Source organism: Plasmodium vinckei (genome assembly GCF_900681995.1).
Source record: "Plasmodium vinckei vinckei genome assembly, chromosome: PVVCY_13".
Taxonomy (NCBI): Eukaryota; Apicomplexa; class Aconoidasida; order Haemosporida; family Plasmodiidae; genus Plasmodium; species Plasmodium vinckei.
In genome coordinates, this window is record NC_051305.1 from 1,917,698 (window position 1) to 1,935,980 (window position 18,283).

General features: G+C 23.0%; 8 protein-coding genes across 8 annotated transcripts; 4 read left to right on the top strand and 4 right to left on the bottom strand.

Annotated features, from left to right (window-relative positions):
* Positions 1-370: 370 nt before the first annotated feature.
* On the top strand, positions 371-1,477 carry PVVCY_1305290 (conserved Plasmodium protein, unknown function; the record flags this gene model as incomplete). The annotated part of the gene is made up of 1 exon (XM_037634784.1): positions 371-1,477. The coding sequence occupies one exon, from the start codon at positions 371-373 to the stop codon at positions 1,475-1,477; it is 1,107 nt and encodes a 368-aa protein (XP_037490831.1).
* Positions 1,478-1,791: 314 nt separating this feature from the next.
* On the bottom strand, positions 1,792-3,862 carry PVVCY_1305300 (RanBPM and CLTH-like protein, putative; the record flags this gene model as incomplete). Its single annotated transcript, XM_037634785.1, has 9 exons — positions 1,792-2,001; positions 2,112-2,173; positions 2,297-2,396; positions 2,480-2,539; positions 2,630-2,692; positions 2,806-2,874; positions 3,011-3,117; positions 3,471-3,604; positions 3,795-3,862. 9 exons carry the CDS (start codon positions 3,860-3,862, stop codon positions 1,792-1,794), a joined length of 873 nt encoding a protein of 290 aa, XP_037490832.1.
* Positions 3,863-4,648: 786 nt separating this feature from the next.
* PVVCY_1305310 (conserved Plasmodium protein, unknown function) lies at positions 4,649-5,337 on the top strand (the record flags this gene model as incomplete). Its single annotated transcript, XM_037634786.1, has 4 exons — positions 4,649-4,661; positions 4,842-4,907; positions 5,056-5,214; positions 5,300-5,337. The coding sequence occupies 4 exons, from the start codon at positions 4,649-4,651 to the stop codon at positions 5,335-5,337; spliced, it is 276 nt and encodes a 91-aa protein (XP_037490833.1).
* A 543-nt stretch (positions 5,338-5,880) lies between these two features.
* Positions 5,881-6,225, bottom strand: PVVCY_1305320 (conserved Plasmodium protein, unknown function; the record flags this gene model as incomplete). Its single annotated transcript, XM_008624209.1, has 1 exon — positions 5,881-6,225. One exon carries the CDS (start codon positions 6,223-6,225, stop codon positions 5,881-5,883), a length of 345 nt encoding a protein of 114 aa, XP_008622431.1.
* Positions 6,226-8,480: 2,255 nt separating this feature from the next.
* On the top strand, positions 8,481-9,509 carry PVVCY_1305330 (nuclear movement protein, putative; the record flags this gene model as incomplete). The annotated part of the gene is made up of 1 exon (XM_008624210.1): positions 8,481-9,509. The coding sequence occupies one exon, from the start codon at positions 8,481-8,483 to the stop codon at positions 9,507-9,509; it is 1,029 nt and encodes a 342-aa protein (XP_008622432.1).
* Positions 9,510-9,900: 391 nt separating this feature from the next.
* On the bottom strand, positions 9,901-11,986 carry PVVCY_1305340 (tryptophan--tRNA ligase, putative; the record flags this gene model as incomplete). The annotated part of the gene is made up of 2 exons (XM_008624211.1): positions 9,901-11,778; positions 11,873-11,986. The coding sequence occupies 2 exons, from the start codon at positions 11,984-11,986 to the stop codon at positions 9,901-9,903; spliced, it is 1,992 nt and encodes a 663-aa protein (XP_008622433.1).
* Positions 11,987-12,548: 562 nt separating this feature from the next.
* PVVCY_1305350 (endopeptidase, putative) lies at positions 12,549-15,440 on the bottom strand (the record flags this gene model as incomplete). Its single annotated transcript, XM_008624212.1, has 2 exons — positions 12,549-12,725; positions 12,831-15,440. 2 exons carry the CDS (start codon positions 15,438-15,440, stop codon positions 12,549-12,551), a joined length of 2,787 nt encoding a protein of 928 aa, XP_008622434.1.
* A 790-nt stretch (positions 15,441-16,230) lies between these two features.
* PVVCY_1305360 (protein kinase 6, putative) lies at positions 16,231-18,074 on the top strand (the record flags this gene model as incomplete). Its single annotated transcript, XM_008624213.1, has 8 exons — positions 16,231-16,282; positions 16,396-16,545; positions 16,653-16,732; positions 16,844-17,190; positions 17,322-17,355; positions 17,439-17,525; positions 17,692-17,791; positions 18,019-18,074. 8 exons carry the CDS (start codon positions 16,231-16,233, stop codon positions 18,072-18,074), a joined length of 906 nt encoding a protein of 301 aa, XP_008622435.1.
* Positions 18,075-18,283: the final 209 nt, after the last annotated feature.

Here is an 18,283-nt window from a genome sequence, read left to right on the forward strand (position 1 = left end):
AAAGCTTTAGTAAACTATCAAAAATAATTTGTCCTATGCATACATAATTATACAATATGTGTCTATACATATTTTTTTTAAACTAACTTTTCTATATATACTGTATATCGAAAATATAAACTGCACACTATCCAGTATGCTATTATAATTTTAAAATAATAATTTTTTGTTTTTATATGTATGCTAATTACTCTACAGGAGTATGCTTACTTTATATTATATATATATATATATATATTTTATATATATGAGTATGCTTGTCTTATTTTCCGTACATTTTTAATACATTGAAATGATATAAATACATATACGTTATGCTATTTTTCCATACGTATATGTATTTACATACAACATAGTATAAAATATTTAAATGGATAAATTATATGGTGATTATGATAAAATTGTTGAACAGTACAAACAAGTGACCATACATAAAAGAAAAACTGAACAAAATGAACAAGGTGATAAAAACGAAAAAAATGGAAAAAATCGAGCAAAAAAAGAAATAAAAAAAGAAACAAATGAAAAAACAAATGAAAAAATGGTAGGATCTAAACAAAAGGATAAAGAAAAAAAAGAAAATACTCATGAACCTATTAATGAAGAATATAGAAAATTAAGTAGTGATCTTAATGTAGTGGATGAAGTTGAGCATTTATTAAAAGAAAGAAAAAAAAATAACAATAAAAACACCAAAAATAATAAAAGTGTGCATAATAATGATGACAACAGTTATAGCGATGTAGACCTTCACAGTGATAATGATCAAAATAATAACCCTGATTCAAAAGATAAATTTTATAATGAATATAAAATAAGAAAAAAAATAAGCATAGAAATTAATCAAAAGTTGTATAATGACTCGGAAAATGTAATTATAGAAAAAGGCAAACCCTTATTTCATAACAGCAATATGGATAATAATGAAAATAGTTATGTTGCAAAAAAAAAAAAACTTAAAAATGATGATCATAAAATAATAAAAATAAAACAAAATCATAAGGATAAAACCAAATTTTTTATAATATTTTTATTTGTCATATATTATATATTTTTTTTTTTCCATTATATAATTGATATACAAATAAATCAAATATTTAATGTAGTTATTAATACATTTACAATAGTAATTATAACTGCAATGTTATGTTATATTTATTTTCTTAAAACAAGAAATAAAAAATTAAAGAAAATAATTTTTTATATAATTACATATACAATTTTATTATATTGTCTACATATATTTAACACAGTACTTCATTGGCTAAATATTTATTTAAATTTTACAATAAGTAAAAAATTATATTTAAAATACAAAACATTATATAAAAATATATCATTTATATTTTCTTATTTCAGTTTTGATGAAATCTTTTTTTTCCTTTTAATATTTTATTCCTCATTTTTTATTACATCCTCTATGCTCTCATTATGTTTATTCTATTATATATACAACTTTATCAACTATTCATTTTGATTTGCTTTTTTTTTTTTTATAACTTTTTAATTCACACACAACCCTATCTTATTTAACTATTTTTTAAATGCCTATCATAAAAAAAAACTTAAATTCATACTGACAATTAAAGGTACAAATAAAAAGGTTATATATCCATATGTATAAAATTTTTTAATTCATTATATTTTATACAAACTGAAAAAAAATAATCATTTTAGCTTTATTTGCAAAATGGAATATAACAAAAAATGAAAAATAAACTGTGGCCTCAAAAAAAAAAAACGACCAAATGTGTGTGTAGAAAAAATATAAAAAAAATAAAACTTGTATTATCACATTGAGCGATATTCATCATATGCTGTATTGAAATCTCGTGAATTATCTTCAAAGCTTTTATCATACATAATTCTACTTGCTTTTTTTTTATTTGAACAATTTTTTTCGGGTTTTTTTTTTTTTTTTTTTTTGTTTTTCTTGAGCTGTTCAAAATATTCAATATATCCAGTTTTCAAGTTTTTTAATTTGGGTATACTACAAGGGTACTGCAATAAGAGGGTCATGGAAATAAAAAATGTGAGCATATGTAGTGGGATCAAACATGTTTATACTTCACTATGCATTTCACTATATATATATTATAAAAATTTATAACCTTTGCGCTCAAGACATTTTGGGTAAAAAAGGCATTCTTAACAATATACTCAAATGTGCTTTCTGTAAATACGTAAAAGTGACATAAAAAAATTATAGACTAATAAGGACATTTTGCTACTTTATAGATATCCATAAATGTGAACTTCAATATGATGTCTTATTTTTTTGTTTTATACTACTTACCACTGTCAACATTATAATAATTTAAAATTATATCATCAATCCTTTTTAATGTACTTTTTTTTTTTTCTAATTTTTGAATTAATTTTTTAGCTTCATCACTCTAAAGTATTTACAAAAAAAAGAAAAAATACTATAAACAATTTTATAATTAAAAAGGTTGTAATATGTTGATAAAAAAATTACATTAAAATCTGGATACGCCATTAACATCATAATGTCGTCTATTTCACTAATAAGGGATGGCTGAATAAAAAAAAAAAAAATCACATTTATTTGTTATATCATTATGTATTAACAACATTTTGGGTGCAGCATTTTACAAACAAAACAAACCTTTTCATTCACATATGGAGCCAATTCTTGTTGTGAATATGCGATAGCCTCACTAATATTATTCTACATAAAACAAATACATATATTTATATGAAAATAATTGATAAATATGTATATTATGAAGTAAATATTTTGATATAACTATGTTTTGAAATATATATTTTTTTATTTATAACATTTAAAATTAGCTTCAATAATTTTTGTTTCTTTAGATAAAAAACAAGGTCTTTATGCTTTTTCAAAATCTAAAAATGGTAAATAATACAAATCAAAATTTTAAAACTTCAATATTTTAAAGGCTGTAATGTAGTGCATAATGTGGACTTATTATAGTGAACTGTTTGAAAGACAAAAATAAAAAATAAATATTATTTTGTTTACTCGTTCATCTAAATTGTTAATATGTTCTATAGCTTCTTCGATTTTGTTATTCATTATTTTGTCTTGGATCAAATATCGTAGCTTTACTGTTTCGATAGGCATATCAGCTATAAAAAAAAATATGGAGGGTTTGTATTTTATTTAGGAGCAACTGTTTAAAGGTGTAAATGCGCACCTACACAATCTTATTATAAATGTAAAATTGTGAGGATAACATCTTTTTTTATCTCGATAATCTATCTTTAAATTTATTAATAATAATATAAAAAAAATCAGGTCAAGGATGACATCCTTTATCAGCATTCTACATAAGTAGTATGACAAAAAATTAGTTGCGCTTAATTGATTATCATCATTTTTTTTTTATATTATTTAACTAGTATTATACTTGAATAGTTAAGAAGTTAACTATTTTGAAATTTTATTTTTTTTTTTTTGCTTAAACTGTTTATATACTTACGTTTAACATTTGTTTCTTTTTGAAACTCCGATGCAACATCATGCATTCGATGGACACAGAAATAATTCATCAACACTTCATTCAAATCATTTTCATGAATTTTAATATACTCAAATTCCTTTAGCCAGTTTTTCCTTAAAATAAAAAAAAATAATATAACTTTTTTTTTTCAACATTTTTACACATAGCATAGATATGCCAATCATGAAAGATGTATATATATGTTTACACTTAAACTATTTATTATTATATAAAATGCTTATTATGTATATACTAAATCATTGGTTTATAAATTTGTAAAAAAAAATAGTAATAATGTCCTACGTGTTTAAATATATGGTATTCGTTTCTCCTAAGGAGTCCTCATTCATTGGTATTAAAATCGAGAGCATAAAATTGATATCCGGTTTATTTCCATAAATTATATATACATAAAACAAAACTACTTAATAATAGTTTCTAAATAGAAAGCTATAACTTCTATACATGTAAGCTTGTATATATTTTACAGGAATAATCATAAATAGGGGACCCAATTATATGTAAATATGGGAATATGGAAATATGGAAATATGGAAATATGTAAATACATGTATATCATAAAAATTATAAAAAATATATAAAGGACGGGAAAAAAAACTAGTAATAAAAATAGTAATAAAAATTTTACGGTGTAGTAGAGTAACAAATCTGTAATGAATACACAAATAAATGCATGATTATTTATTAGTTACTCCCTTTTTAATATAATGCTTGAATCAATACCTACATTTATATATAATAAATATTTCATAGCAATTCGTAGATCATTAAAATAATTGCACACAATAATAATATATGTCAGTACAAATAATATGCATATAAATGTTATAGAGAAAAAAAAAAAAAAAAATATAAAAAGGGAATCCACAATAGCTGCAATTATTAACCACGTAATATTTTTTTAAAAAATTTTCATGGCAACTTATGAAAACAAAATATATTCTCAAATTGAATAAACCCATAAAAAAAATAATTATATGTAAACATTTAAAATGTTGAAACACAGAATTATGTTCCTTTTTTTTTTTTTATAAATTAAATGGATGTATATATATTTTTTAATACACATTAAAAATAATTTCAAGGAGTTATTTTTTTTATTGTGTGGAAAACTGGAAACTTCATTTTTATAAAGCATGTGGCATCGAGGTAATATACATATATATACATTATTATATGAGTCATATTTTATAAATATAAATCAGTTTTTTTTTTTATAATTATTCCATTTTCATATAATATATTTCTTTTAAAATGTGAGACCATGCCATCATTGAATAATATTTATTTTTTTTTCTTATGGTCATACAATTTTATGTACTTATATAGGAGTCTTAACACTGCTGTGCAATTCATGTCGATACGTAATACGTAAATGGCACGTTCCTTTATTAGGTAAGTGAGAAGGTTTTATGAAAAATTTAGGACAGTAATATAGGGATATATGCAACTTTATCATATTTAAAGGAGAAAAATATATAGCTATTCTCTGTTTTTTTATTTAGAATATTTATACTAATTTGCTTTTGTTACAAATTTGTAGGAGTTGATTGTAATGCTAATCCTAGACATAAACAAGTTTTATCAAACCCAGCACCTAGATCAAGAGGAATTCCTAAATATTTGGAAAAATATATTTTTTACAAACAAGCCGTAAGGAATCCAGTATATAAGTCTCAATTTATTACCATGTACACTGCTGGTAAGTGTCAATAAACCGAAATAAATACAAAAAAGGGTATTATAATTTATCGACATTTAAATCTTATTTTTTTCCCATTTTATAGGAAGAAAATATAGACAGCAAATTAAAAAAACTGCATAATTATTATATGATTATTTATAATGCTTAATAAAAAGCATGTAATATTGTTTTGTTCATTTTTTCAAATTTTTTACATTGCTTGTTAATGCAACTGAACAGTTATATAGAAAACTTTGATAATTATCTTATGGTATATAACTAATGCTAGCTATTGTTAAATAGTAAAATACTATACATTTTAAGTTAAAACGGTTTATGTTTATAAGGTAAACTACATCATATTATTATAAAAATCTATACCAAAAAAGGATTTTAAATAAAAAGAAAAAATGTTCTCACCAAATAAATAATCAAAAAAAAATCGTAGCAATAGTACCAAAGCATAAAGGGGAAACCATTTTAACTGTTAATAAAATGTATTTACGCTACTTGATGAATTATGTATATATATGTATGTACATTTTTGTGAATAAAATAAGGGATGCATGTAGCAATTAAGGAATCATCATCGATATTAAAACTTTCGAAATATGATATGCATGCATCCGATTAGTATTATACATAGAACTTATTTTTCATTAAAATTTTAAAAATAATTTTGTTTTATTTTTTTTTATTCTTCCCATCATCTTCATCATCATCATCAAAATTGTTAATTATGTCATCATCATCGTCGTCATCATCGTCATCATCATCTCCATCGTCATTTCCATTATTATAATTGCTAAAATTATTTCCTCCGTTATTTACATTACCATCATCAGGTACTGGCTCTGCTTCCGTTTTTACATCACTCTCACCTTGTGTTTGATATTCATCTTCCATTTCAAATTGGGGTTGTGAGAGAGGGTTATCAAAAGATTCACATGCGCATTTGCTACTATCCTTGGTTAAATAATTCAATAAACTGTAAAATACAGTAATAAATATTAACTTTTTGAATGCCATTTTTGCTTAATAAAATATTTTCGCGGATTTAAAAAAATTACAAAACTTTAATTATTATAAAATTTTATGAAAATTTTCCTCTATTATATAAAATTTTATTTTTTTTTTTGAATAAAAACATCAAAATTTGTAAAGCGGTCAGGGTATAAATTTTAATTTTTAATTATAAAATTATTTTATTAAAACTTCATTATGTAAAAAAAATTATATGTATTTAGTAAATAATAGTAATAAAATAATACTATTTTATTAGGATTATATTAAAATTTATTTTAGAAAATATATGAATATTAAATTCTTTTTTTTTTTAAATTAATGTATGCTTATATATATTAACCCAAAAATTTTATTTTTACTTTTATATTTTTGCGTATATATATTTTTTAATCAGGCTAAAAAAAATAATATTTGCGGGTTTATTAGTATATATAGTTTGAACTAAATAATTTTGCTCATAGTATAAAATTTATTAAATTGATAAATCGAGGAAAATAATTTAAAATATATAGATTATAAAAAACGAAAAAATATTAAACATTGTTTTTCAATAAAATTAATATTTATACATTAGGTAGTAAATATAGAGATTATTATATACATATTAATAAGCTGCTCATTTTTTCTTAGTAATTAATTATATAACATTAAATTAAAATTTTTATAAAAAATAAAAAATATGTAAAAGAAACTAGTTTCATCTTTTCCACTATATATACATTACTTTTTAATGACTATATTTATAATAATTCATTATATTCAACTATTGATGTTTTATTTAAAACTAACACAATTATAAATGTGAAATTTAGTAAAACACACATTTTTGAAAAAAACAAATTTCATTTAATATATATAAATTATTATTTAGTTTTTTTTTTTAACTTTGTACAGTTTATAATGTAAGCTGATATAGAGAAGGCCTGTATATAATATATTAGCTTCTTTTTAAATTAAAATAATAATATACATTTCAAACTATTTAACAAAATTAAATCATAAAAAAATAGGACAATAAGAAATAGCCTTCCTATGTATTTATAATTATTTTGACCTACTATGAGTATACAATGATAAAAATAAATTATGTCTTTCCCTTTATTCTTATAACTATTTATTCCTATCCATTGATATTTTTTAACTTAAAGGAAAATATATAAAGTTATAAATATATACCTCATATTTAATAATACACTATGTAATATAATTTACTACTGTTCAACTACATTGTCATGTCTAATAAGTTAAAATGGCGCATATTCCTTATACCCTCAAAGGAGGATATAAAAATGGATATATATTGTTGATATTGTCATTTTATTCCTCATTTAAACTTTCAAAATGGTTTATCAATTTTTCATTTCCTTTATATAGGCCCATTTAGGAAATTTAAAAATGTTACAATATTAATGACAAATATAAATGTCTTACATTTTTATCACACGAATGGCTATTATCCATATTGGGTTGTCTATATATTTGCTTATCATTTTTTATGTAAGATCATTACCAAGGAATGGGAGACTACGTATATACATTCATTTAGTTAACCATTTTAAAAGACGATTTTTTATGAACAAATTAAAAAACTTCTTAAAAATAAAGAGTACTTATTTTGTTTCCTTACAATTCATTTATAAAATTTTTAAAATAATTAAGCCAGCTAAATAAATTTATAAAGGAATATTTTACTAGCTATTTATTTCTCTTATATTTAAAAATAAAAACATGTTAATAAAAAACTGAATATTAGCTAGCCATATTAATTAAGTTTAAATAATATATATGAATGTTCATATTTTTTATTATATGAATAAATATGTTGCTACATATTTTTTATATTCCCCCACATTATGCGTACTATATAACTCCGTCATTTTTTTGTGGAATATAAAAAATTACAAATATATTACAAAGAATATTTTCTCCATAGTATAATATATTAAATATATATATAAATATTATTTTATAAAATATGTTGAAATCGACAATTTTAAAACATTATATGTATGGCACATGTATATATTTCCTAAGTTTATAATATAATGTAATATAACTATAGTATATGCAAATTTTTTAGCATAAAAAAGATTCGCGGGAAAATATTTATTGAATCGTCACACAAATATCTTTAATCTTTAAAATAAGGACATATTATAAGTATATTTGTATAGTGACCATTTTGTGATTTTTTACTTTGCTCAATTTGATAAAAAAAAAAATAACATATAATAAAACCTATTTGTAATAGTAACAAAATGGATAGTGATATTGTAGTTAACGAAAAGTTTGACTTTCTAATGCTAAGTATAGCTAAAGAATGTGGAGATATAAACAACTTTATGAACATATTTTTTTCATTTTTATTAAGAAAAACGGATTTTATTACTAACTCCAAAAATATAGAACAATGTGAAGAAGTTGTTTTAAGGGTGTTGAAAAAACACTATAAAAAAAAAGATGAATACTTAGTAAAATTAAAAAAGGAATATGAAAAAATGGATCAAGAAAAAAAAAAAATATTAGAAAGGGAAAATAATATAAATAAAACAAAAAATGGTAATATAAAAGATAAAAAAATGGAACAAAGTAAAGTTGTAGAAATCGAAGATGACGATGATGAAATTATAAAAAAATATGATAAAAAAAATATGAACGGGTCAGGTAAAAATGAAAAAAAAGAAGATCAAGTAAATGAAAATAACGAAACATGCTCAGAAAATGATGATGATGATTCTGAACCACCAAAAGGAAATGGAGGAAAAACAGAAAAATATACATGGACACAGACATTAGGAACTGTAGACATGTATATAGATGTAGAAGAGTTTATAAAAACAAAAGATTTAAAAATAGATATAACATTTAAAAAATTATGTATAAAAGTTAAAAATAATATATATATTGAAGGAGAATTTCATAAACATATTAAGCCCGAAGATTCAATTTGGACACTTGAAGATAATCGAATAATTCATATTTCAATTGAAAAATTAAATACTATGGAATGGTGGGCTACAGTTATTAAAGGTGATTCAGAAATAGATGTAAAAAAAATAGTTCCTGAAAATTCACGTATGGAAGACCTTGATTCTGAAACCCGATCGGTTGTAGAAAAAATGCTTTATGATCAAAAACAAAAAGCATTAAATTTACCAACATCTGAAGAACAAAAAAAATATGAAATTTTTGAAAAATTTAAACAAATGCATCCCGAAATGGATTTCTCAAAAGCTAATATTAATTACGGGAACTCATCCTCGGGTAATATGTTTTTCGGTAAATAATTCAACCCCCATCTTGTGCCGTTGAAAATTTGCATTCTATTTTTATTTCAAATTGATATATTCTTTGTTATGTTTTTTTTGCATTTCCCCCCACTTTTAAACACTTTGATTTCAATACGTATGCCACCATTCGGTGCATATGAAAAAAGCAAATTTAAATAAATGGCTTTTAAGTTCAAATTGTCTTAAATATGTAAAGATAAATTGTTAAGGCATGTATTATGCAATGAAAATGAAAAAAATATATACGCATGTATGGTGCAAATGTGCATCACTCCCATGTTTGCAATGTCAATAATCTTTCCAAGAAATAATTATTGAAAAAGATTTTCGTTAGACATATATGGATATGCACAGATAAATATTAAGAATGTATCAACAAAACAGTTTATTATATATTTTTAAATTTCATAAGAGCAGGTTTATTTGGATTGAAAAAATAATCTATTTGCTCATCAGTTAAGGAATCTCTTTTTTTTTTATGTGTTTGTATCAAATCTACAATAACATCTATAAGTATTTTTTTAATTTCACCACTAAGAAGTTCACCACTTTTATATTTCTGTCCAATTTCATTTAATTTATCATCATCTTCTAATAAATATCTCAAGTATTGATATGATATATCTGTATCGAGATTTCCTCCTTTTTCTCGATGTTCTTGAATTGTTGCTCCACCTCCACTAAAAGCATATTTATTAATTTTATTTTTAATTTGTTCGGGTGTATCAGTAAGAAAAATAACACTGTTGTTATGTTCGTTTGAGCTTATTTTATTTCCTGCATCTTTAGGAGTAGATCCAGCAGATGCTGGTTCTGTACTTTGTCCATCCGTTTTTTCTGACTTCTTTTTAGTGCTACTCATTTTTGTATTCACACCCAAGAGACTAGGCATAAAAATAGAATGCATAACAACCGGTTTATGTAATGCCAACTTAACTGCAATATCTCGACTCAATCGGAAATATGGATCTTGATCAATTCCTTGAGGAACTAAACAAGGTAAATTTTGTGGCAAGAAATGTGGAAAACATTGAGAAAAACATGGAGCAATTTGAAAAGAAGGATAAGATATTTTTCCTATATTATCACTATGATCAAATCCAAATATATTCATTGATTGATTTAAAGTAGTTTTTTTATGTATAGATAAAACAGTATTATATAAATTATGTACATATTCTGTATTTTTAAATATAAATGTTAATTCCGGATTTAAACCAACTGCTATTATATCTTTTACATTTTCTTTTGATAATTTATTTATATAATCTAAAGAATAATTTTGATTAAATAAAAACTTTTCATCATCTGATATTTGTATAATTAATGGAACATTAAATGCATCTTGTAAATATTTACAAAAATAAAATGGAATCAAATGGCCTAAATGCATAGATAAAGAAGATGGTCCTCTACCTGTATAAATATAAAAACTTTTATTTTTTTCATAATAGTTTAGTAAAAAATCTAAATCTCTATGACTAAAAAATATATCTCTCCTAATAAAATGATGAGCTTTCTTATTGGTTAACATTTCAATTCGTTTTATATGTTCTTCTTTAATTTTTGAACATCCAAATTGTTTTATTAATTTATTATAATCAATACCATCTGCATTTATATTAACATTCCATGGTGTCACTTCATTAGATCTTTCATATCTAATATTTTCAACACCCGATGGTGGTAAAACCTTATTTTTTTCTAACAAATCTTCTGTATTTATATATATATATTCATCACAGTTTTGGCTATTTTCACCATTGTTTAAAATATGATCATTTTGAGTATCCCCATTTGGTGATACACTTTCGTTACTACCTGTTCGAACTTTTCTTATTGGGGATAAAAGAAAGTTGTGTAAACTTTTTTCATTTTTATATAATGTACTTAGTTCTTCAAATGTATACATAGGGTTAACAGAAAAATGGACTTCCAATGATTCTTTATTATTTAGATATTTAAAATTATTTATTTCTATATTTTTTATTAAACCCGTATGTTTCAATATTCTATTCCTATTACAATTTATATTCCATTCTTCTAATATTATTAAATTTATTTCACTTATATTTTTTGGTACTCCAAAATTATCATACATACAATCCCCATAAAATCTGTCCGCAAAGGATCTCTCTATTTGATAATTATAAAATGGCGCATTTTCTAAAATTTTATTTTTTACTAACTTCTTTATATCATCATATTGGCTTATCGTAGGTTCACTTTTTATTGAATTTACTGTCAGCACTCCAATGAAACTTTGCTACAAAAAAGGATGGGAATAATGAGAATAGTACGAAATTTCAACACATAATTATTTGTGATATATATACATTTTGACTGTTAATGTTTATTACCTTTTTTTTTACACTTTCAGTAGTTCTACCAGTAGGTATTTGAAGAATAACACAAAGAGCCCCCTTAATTATACTAAGAGCTGAATCTACATAAACTGTTTTTAGTTTATCCATTTCTTATACCTAACTTGTATTAAGTTTAAATAATCTCACTTTGAAAACATACCGCTCTCAATCGTTTTCCCTTTAATATAATCAACTATTTTTTTTAACTAGTATGAGAGAAAAATAAAATGAGAATGAACAGTTTTTTTTTTAAAATGGATAAATATTATATGTGAATATTTTAAAGATCTATTATTATGTTCGAATTTCTCATATTTTTTTTTTCGCTTTTTCATAATATTTATTCATTTGAAATTTCAGTAAAATTGCCAATTTTAAAGGAAAAAAAAAAACATTTTTAATCTGGTACCACAATTTATATTTTTTCCACCATATATGCACTATTGTGTTTTTTATGTTTCTACAAATTTTTTTTTATTTTAAATTAAGAGTAGTAGTTTTCATATGAAAAGTCACCTTCAAATGTAACTTTTTCCAAATGTTTATAGCACAAAAAAAATTATAAAAAAGAAAAATATAATGAAACAAAATTGGGTATATACTAAGAGTAGGAGGTATAAAGTGACCACAAAAAAGGTAGATTCTCAAACCGTTTCAACCTGCTAATGAGTCATGGCATGATTGAGCAAAAGAATGAATCATATATCTGCTGCTTATCTCCTTCCTGGTAATATTCAAAAAAATCGTCCAGCGGGATGTGGTGAGGGTTTTCCGTGTAATACTCAACTTTCTCCTTATCCTGTTCGACTAAGGATATGATATTTCGTAAGCTCGAATTAACAGAGCCCTATAAAGGTTGAAAAAGTGGGAAAATGTAAAGAGAAAACGTAGCAAAATGAAAAATAAAAAAGGGAAAAAGTGGCAAAAGTGGAAAAAGCGTAGCAAAACGTACCCCCTCTAAAAACTTGACGATGCGGGATGAACTGTCCAAGTTATACAAGCCATTTTTAAAGGTTCGGTTCCATATATATTTTGCCAAAACAGAGCAATATAAATAACAATAATAATTTGAAGGGTAATGAATTAAATGTGTTGTTTTTGAAAAATGGATATGAGGAAAAAAATCTAATATAAAAATATTTTTATAATATAATCCTAAGAAGTATGTTTTTATTTCATTTTCAATTAATTGTTTTCTTTCATTCATATTATTAGAATTATGAGATAAAGAATAAAATATTTGATCAACAATAGATTGTATAATAAGTTGAACAATTGGATAGTAACATATAATATTTTTATTTTTAACATAATCTGTTATCATATTTTTTATTTCATTTTCATTTTTTTTTTGTGAATATAACATGGTTAATGCTTCATAGCTATTTAAATATTCTTCAAAGAGATGGGATGAAATTTCAGAAAAATCTGCTCCACTTCTATTACCTGATAAATGTTGTAAATATGTTGAGCTTAATATACAGTGTAATGTATGTCCAAACTCATGGAGAAAAACATTAACTTTTTCTACACTCATTTTAATGTTCTCTAAAAAATGTTTAATTTCATAAGAGAGAAAATCACATTTTATATTCTCCTTGTGTTTAGCTTTTTTCTCTACATTTTTATTCTTATCAAAGTTGGCTTTAAAATTGCAAACCAAAAATGTGGAGGTAGTTTGTCTATATCCACAATTTCCAGATATGTCTTGATTATTTTCCTCATTTTTAATGATGCCTGTGTATACAAATGGAAGATTAGCTTCGCTACCTTCGGTACCTTCGCTACATTCGGCACCTTCGTCAAACCATTTATACTTCAAACAGGTGTTCATATTTTTGGAGCATCGGACTGTGTATTGTGCTATTGCCTGATTTTTATTTTCTCTTTCAAATAAATCCATATATATATAACCATAAATATGATTATCTTTTTTAATTTCAAATTTTAAAATGTTTTCATCCCAAAGTTCTCCTTTCATTGGTATCACACTTATCATATCTAACAAATAACTTTTTTTTAAAATTTTTATGACAAAACTTAAAACATCATATAAGGTTAAATTGTCATTAAGTTTGTTTTCAATCTTTTTCAATTTTTCCATTTTTATTTTATTAATATAGTAAAATATGTTCTCTGGTGTTACCAAAGACAAGTTACTGCCATCATCTTTCCAACCATCGCTTAAACCGGCTTTATTATAATTTTCATTTTGGGGAGATATACTATTATTATTTCGATTTTCACAAAATTGAATATAACGCTCTATGAATTTTAACTCGTTGAAAAAATGTGGCAATATTTTTTTAAAAACTTTCTCTAAAAAATATAAAACTTTATCAGGAGAATTTAATATACAATTTTTTAATGCATATTCATTGTAGTTTTTAAAATTTCTATAAATAATTAACATATTTCTATAATATTGTAAAACTAAAATATTATTTTGAAACTCTTTATTTGGCTTTTTAAATAAGTTGTAAATTTTTTCTCTTAAATTCTGTTCAGGAATATTTTCTAAAAGTGTTAATAAAAAAGAGCTCTCTTGTAAAATGTATATATAATCATTAGTAGGATATAAATAGCTTGTTTTTATTTTATTATTTTTATATAAAGGTTTAATTTTATTTTCATATTCAATCAATATATTTTTATCTATATATTGTAATAGTTTATTTTTTTCAATATAAATTCCTTCTAAATTGTTTGAAAAGTTTGAAGATGAATGAAATGCAAAATATTTCTCTTGAGCTTGTAATTCTAAATATTCCTTTTTTTTCTCTTTGTCTTTAATATGTACACCTTGATTTTCCATAGATTGAATCATATTTTCTAAAACTTCTTTATGTTCATAATTTAATATATCTATATTTTCATTATATTTTTTTTTTAAAAAGTTATAAATCTTTTCATCAATATTTATTTCATCAATAAAATTTGTTAACTTTTCTAATCCTTCATGAGCTTTTAAAATTACATTATGATTGTTATGCAAATTTCTTAGCAACTCTAAAGCATCACCTAACTTACATAAATTATTTGAAACTGTGTCTATCCTATTTACAATTATATATATATTATTTTCTTTAAATATATCTTGTAATAGTTTTTTACACATTTTTATACACATATTAGTAAACTCTATAATATTTTCACCATTATTAGATATTCCTTTTAATTCAAGAATACATCCTTCTTCGTCTTTATCATTTATTTTGTTTACTTTTTTTAAAACATAATCGATATATTCAATATCACTATTTTTTAATTTATCTATAGATTTTAAACCTTGTTCATAATTATAATTTCCACTAAAATAACATTTTTTATCTTTAAAGATGTTTTCATAGGTCCCCTTTATATTTAACCTAACTCTACTAACTTCAATTTTTTTTAAAATATTCTTAAATTTTATATTATCTAATATATTCAAATTATTATTATGTTTATCTTCAACAAACTTGTTAACCAATACTTTCTTATCAGTACAAATCCCTCGACCCACATTTTCACGTATCGATATTTTCCCAACCCGTTTTAAGTAACGGATTGAATTTTCCATTGTAGACTTGCGTAGCTGTTTTTTTTTTGGGGGGAGTTTATATTTTTAGATTTTCCTTGTTTGAAATTCCCTTTTTTGGGGACCACAAATATGAAAATTAATTCTATACAATCTGCTCATACTTATCAGCATTTTTCAAAGCAAAAAAAGGATGCGTATATCTATATGTAAGTAAATACCCTACACAACCATGTATATACTTCTCCCCTTTTTATATTTGAGTAGGAAGATAATCATATGGTATATCTATTTTTTATTATTCATTTATTTCATAATTTGGAAAACCATAGAGAATATATATACACGCACATATGCTTATATAATGTATTAGTAATCTTTCATATTTTGAAAAAAATAAAACACAATCTACAAATATAAAATATGTAGATACATAGAGATATAAAGAATGGCTACTTAAAATAATTATTATTGAAATTTTTTATTTTTAAAGTAAAAAAAAATTAAATAAATAACTTTAATTTTCAAATAAAATTAGCATGAATTTATTTCACCTCCACATGTTTGCATAAAAATTATGTCATTGCTACGTTTTTATGCTAAATAGTAATCTACACAAAAAAATAAAAAATGAAAAAATAAAAATAATTTAACTGATTAATCTTTCTGTTTTATAACTTTAAAAAATATTATCACCATTTATCATATTTTTCAAGTGTACAAATGTTATATTAAGAGAGTATACAACCTATACATATATTTATATGTTTTGGTGCTATCATTATATAGGCTTGTGGAAAATTATATATAATTTTTTTTAATAGCTAGCTAAATGGATATTTCTAATTTTGATTTTATGGATATAATAGGAAAGGGAACATATGGTTAGTTATATTGTGGAGAGTAACACATAAATGTATATTTACATGAAGAGTGTATATACTTGACTAAATATACATAATATATATTTTATTTTTTTATATATTTAAAAATGAAGGAACTGTGTACAAGGCCATGGATAAAAAGGAAAATAAACTTGTTGCAATAAAAAAAATAATAAAATTGTGTGACCAAAATTATGGAATAAGCAAAATTATATTACGAGAGTTAAGCATACTTCAAAAAATAAATCACAAAAATATAATTGGTATTATGTTTATAAAAATAAAAAGTCATGAGTCTTATGCTTCAACCTAATTGCACACACATTGATCTCTTCATTTGGTCTTATTTTTTTTATTTTTTTTTTTTAAGTTTTAAGAAATATTTTTTACGGGAAAGACATAGAACAACGGTTGATAGGGGAAAACCTGGAGAATTCGTGTTTGTATTTAGTAAGAAATAAACACAAATTGTAATTCCATAAATATATTATGATGTAAATATAATTTTTAGTAATATGCTGTTCAAATTTATTTTACTTTTCCCCCCTCCTTTTTGAAAAGACCTTCGAATATTGTGACATTGATCTCCTAAATTTTACAAAAAAATATATTTTAAATATCAAGGAAGTGAAGTATATAATATTTGAACTACTATTAGCATTATGTTATTTGCATTCAAATAATTATTTGCATAGAGATATAAAACCAGAAAACATTTTTATCAATTCAAAAGGCGAAATAAAGTTAGGAGATTTGGGATTGTCTGTTGAAAAAAGTGATAATATGACCCCATCAGTGGTAACAATCTGGTATAGACCTCCAGAGTTACTTTTAAAACAAAATAATTATGATCAGAAAGTCGACATTTGGAGTTTGGGGTGTTTATTTGTTGAACTAATAACTGGAAGGTATATTTTCACACACATTTGCTTATTATCATTTATTATATTCAAATTTTTATCATCTATATAAATATGTGTTGAAATATTACATATTTTGTATAGACACATAAGAAATTAAAAAAAATATTTTTTTTTAGGCCTCTTTTCCCAGGGAAAAATGACCAATCACAGGTAGCCAAAAAATATAAAGAATTTGCATAAACTTTTTTTAGTATCCTTTTTATTATAAAATATTATGAATGATTATTTATCAGCTTGATTTAATTTATGCAACACTTGGAAATAAAACTGAAATAACAATGGACAACAGTGAAAGATATAATTCATTTCCCTACTATGAGGTATAAGAATGTGTAATTCAATTATTCCATTATCATATTAATAAATTAAAAAAAAAAAAAAAAAAAAAAAAAAAAAACAGCTTGTTTCTATAGCTAGCTATTAATTGTTAATAATATTAAGGAAATATTTTTATTTCATTTAAGCTGTTTTTATATATCTTTTTAGGAGAACATTTTAAAGAGTATGATTTCTGATGAATCGGCTTGCGATTTAATTTCTAAAATGTTAATTTATGATCCATATTTTAGGATATCATCAAAGGAAGGTTATTATGTGTGCATGTTGTTTTGACATTTAAGTTATTTATCCAATTTTACACTAATTTTTATTTTAAACAACGATCATTTTTGATCTCTTATACAAGTTCCATCCACACGAAAATAATTATATGTAGATTATGTAGATTGCTTTGCCCTTTTTTATCTTTTGCTTATTCTATTTCTTTCACATTTATATAATATTTTTTTCCTTTACACCTTTTCTTTTAATTAGCTTTAAAACATAGTTGCTTTGATGATATGACCAAGTTACCACCCCTTACCATATAGGAAAAAGTGTATATATAATATAAAAATTAATAAAATTTTCAAAATTATATTTAAAAGGAAAAATTAAAGAAAATACACATTTTACATATGCTAAAAAAACCATGTATTAAAGAACATGCATTTTTTAGGATAACTAAAGAGGACATATATTTTTTTTCGTTTTTTTTTTTGCGTATTATTGCAATTTTAAGTTTTAATACTTTTGCCAT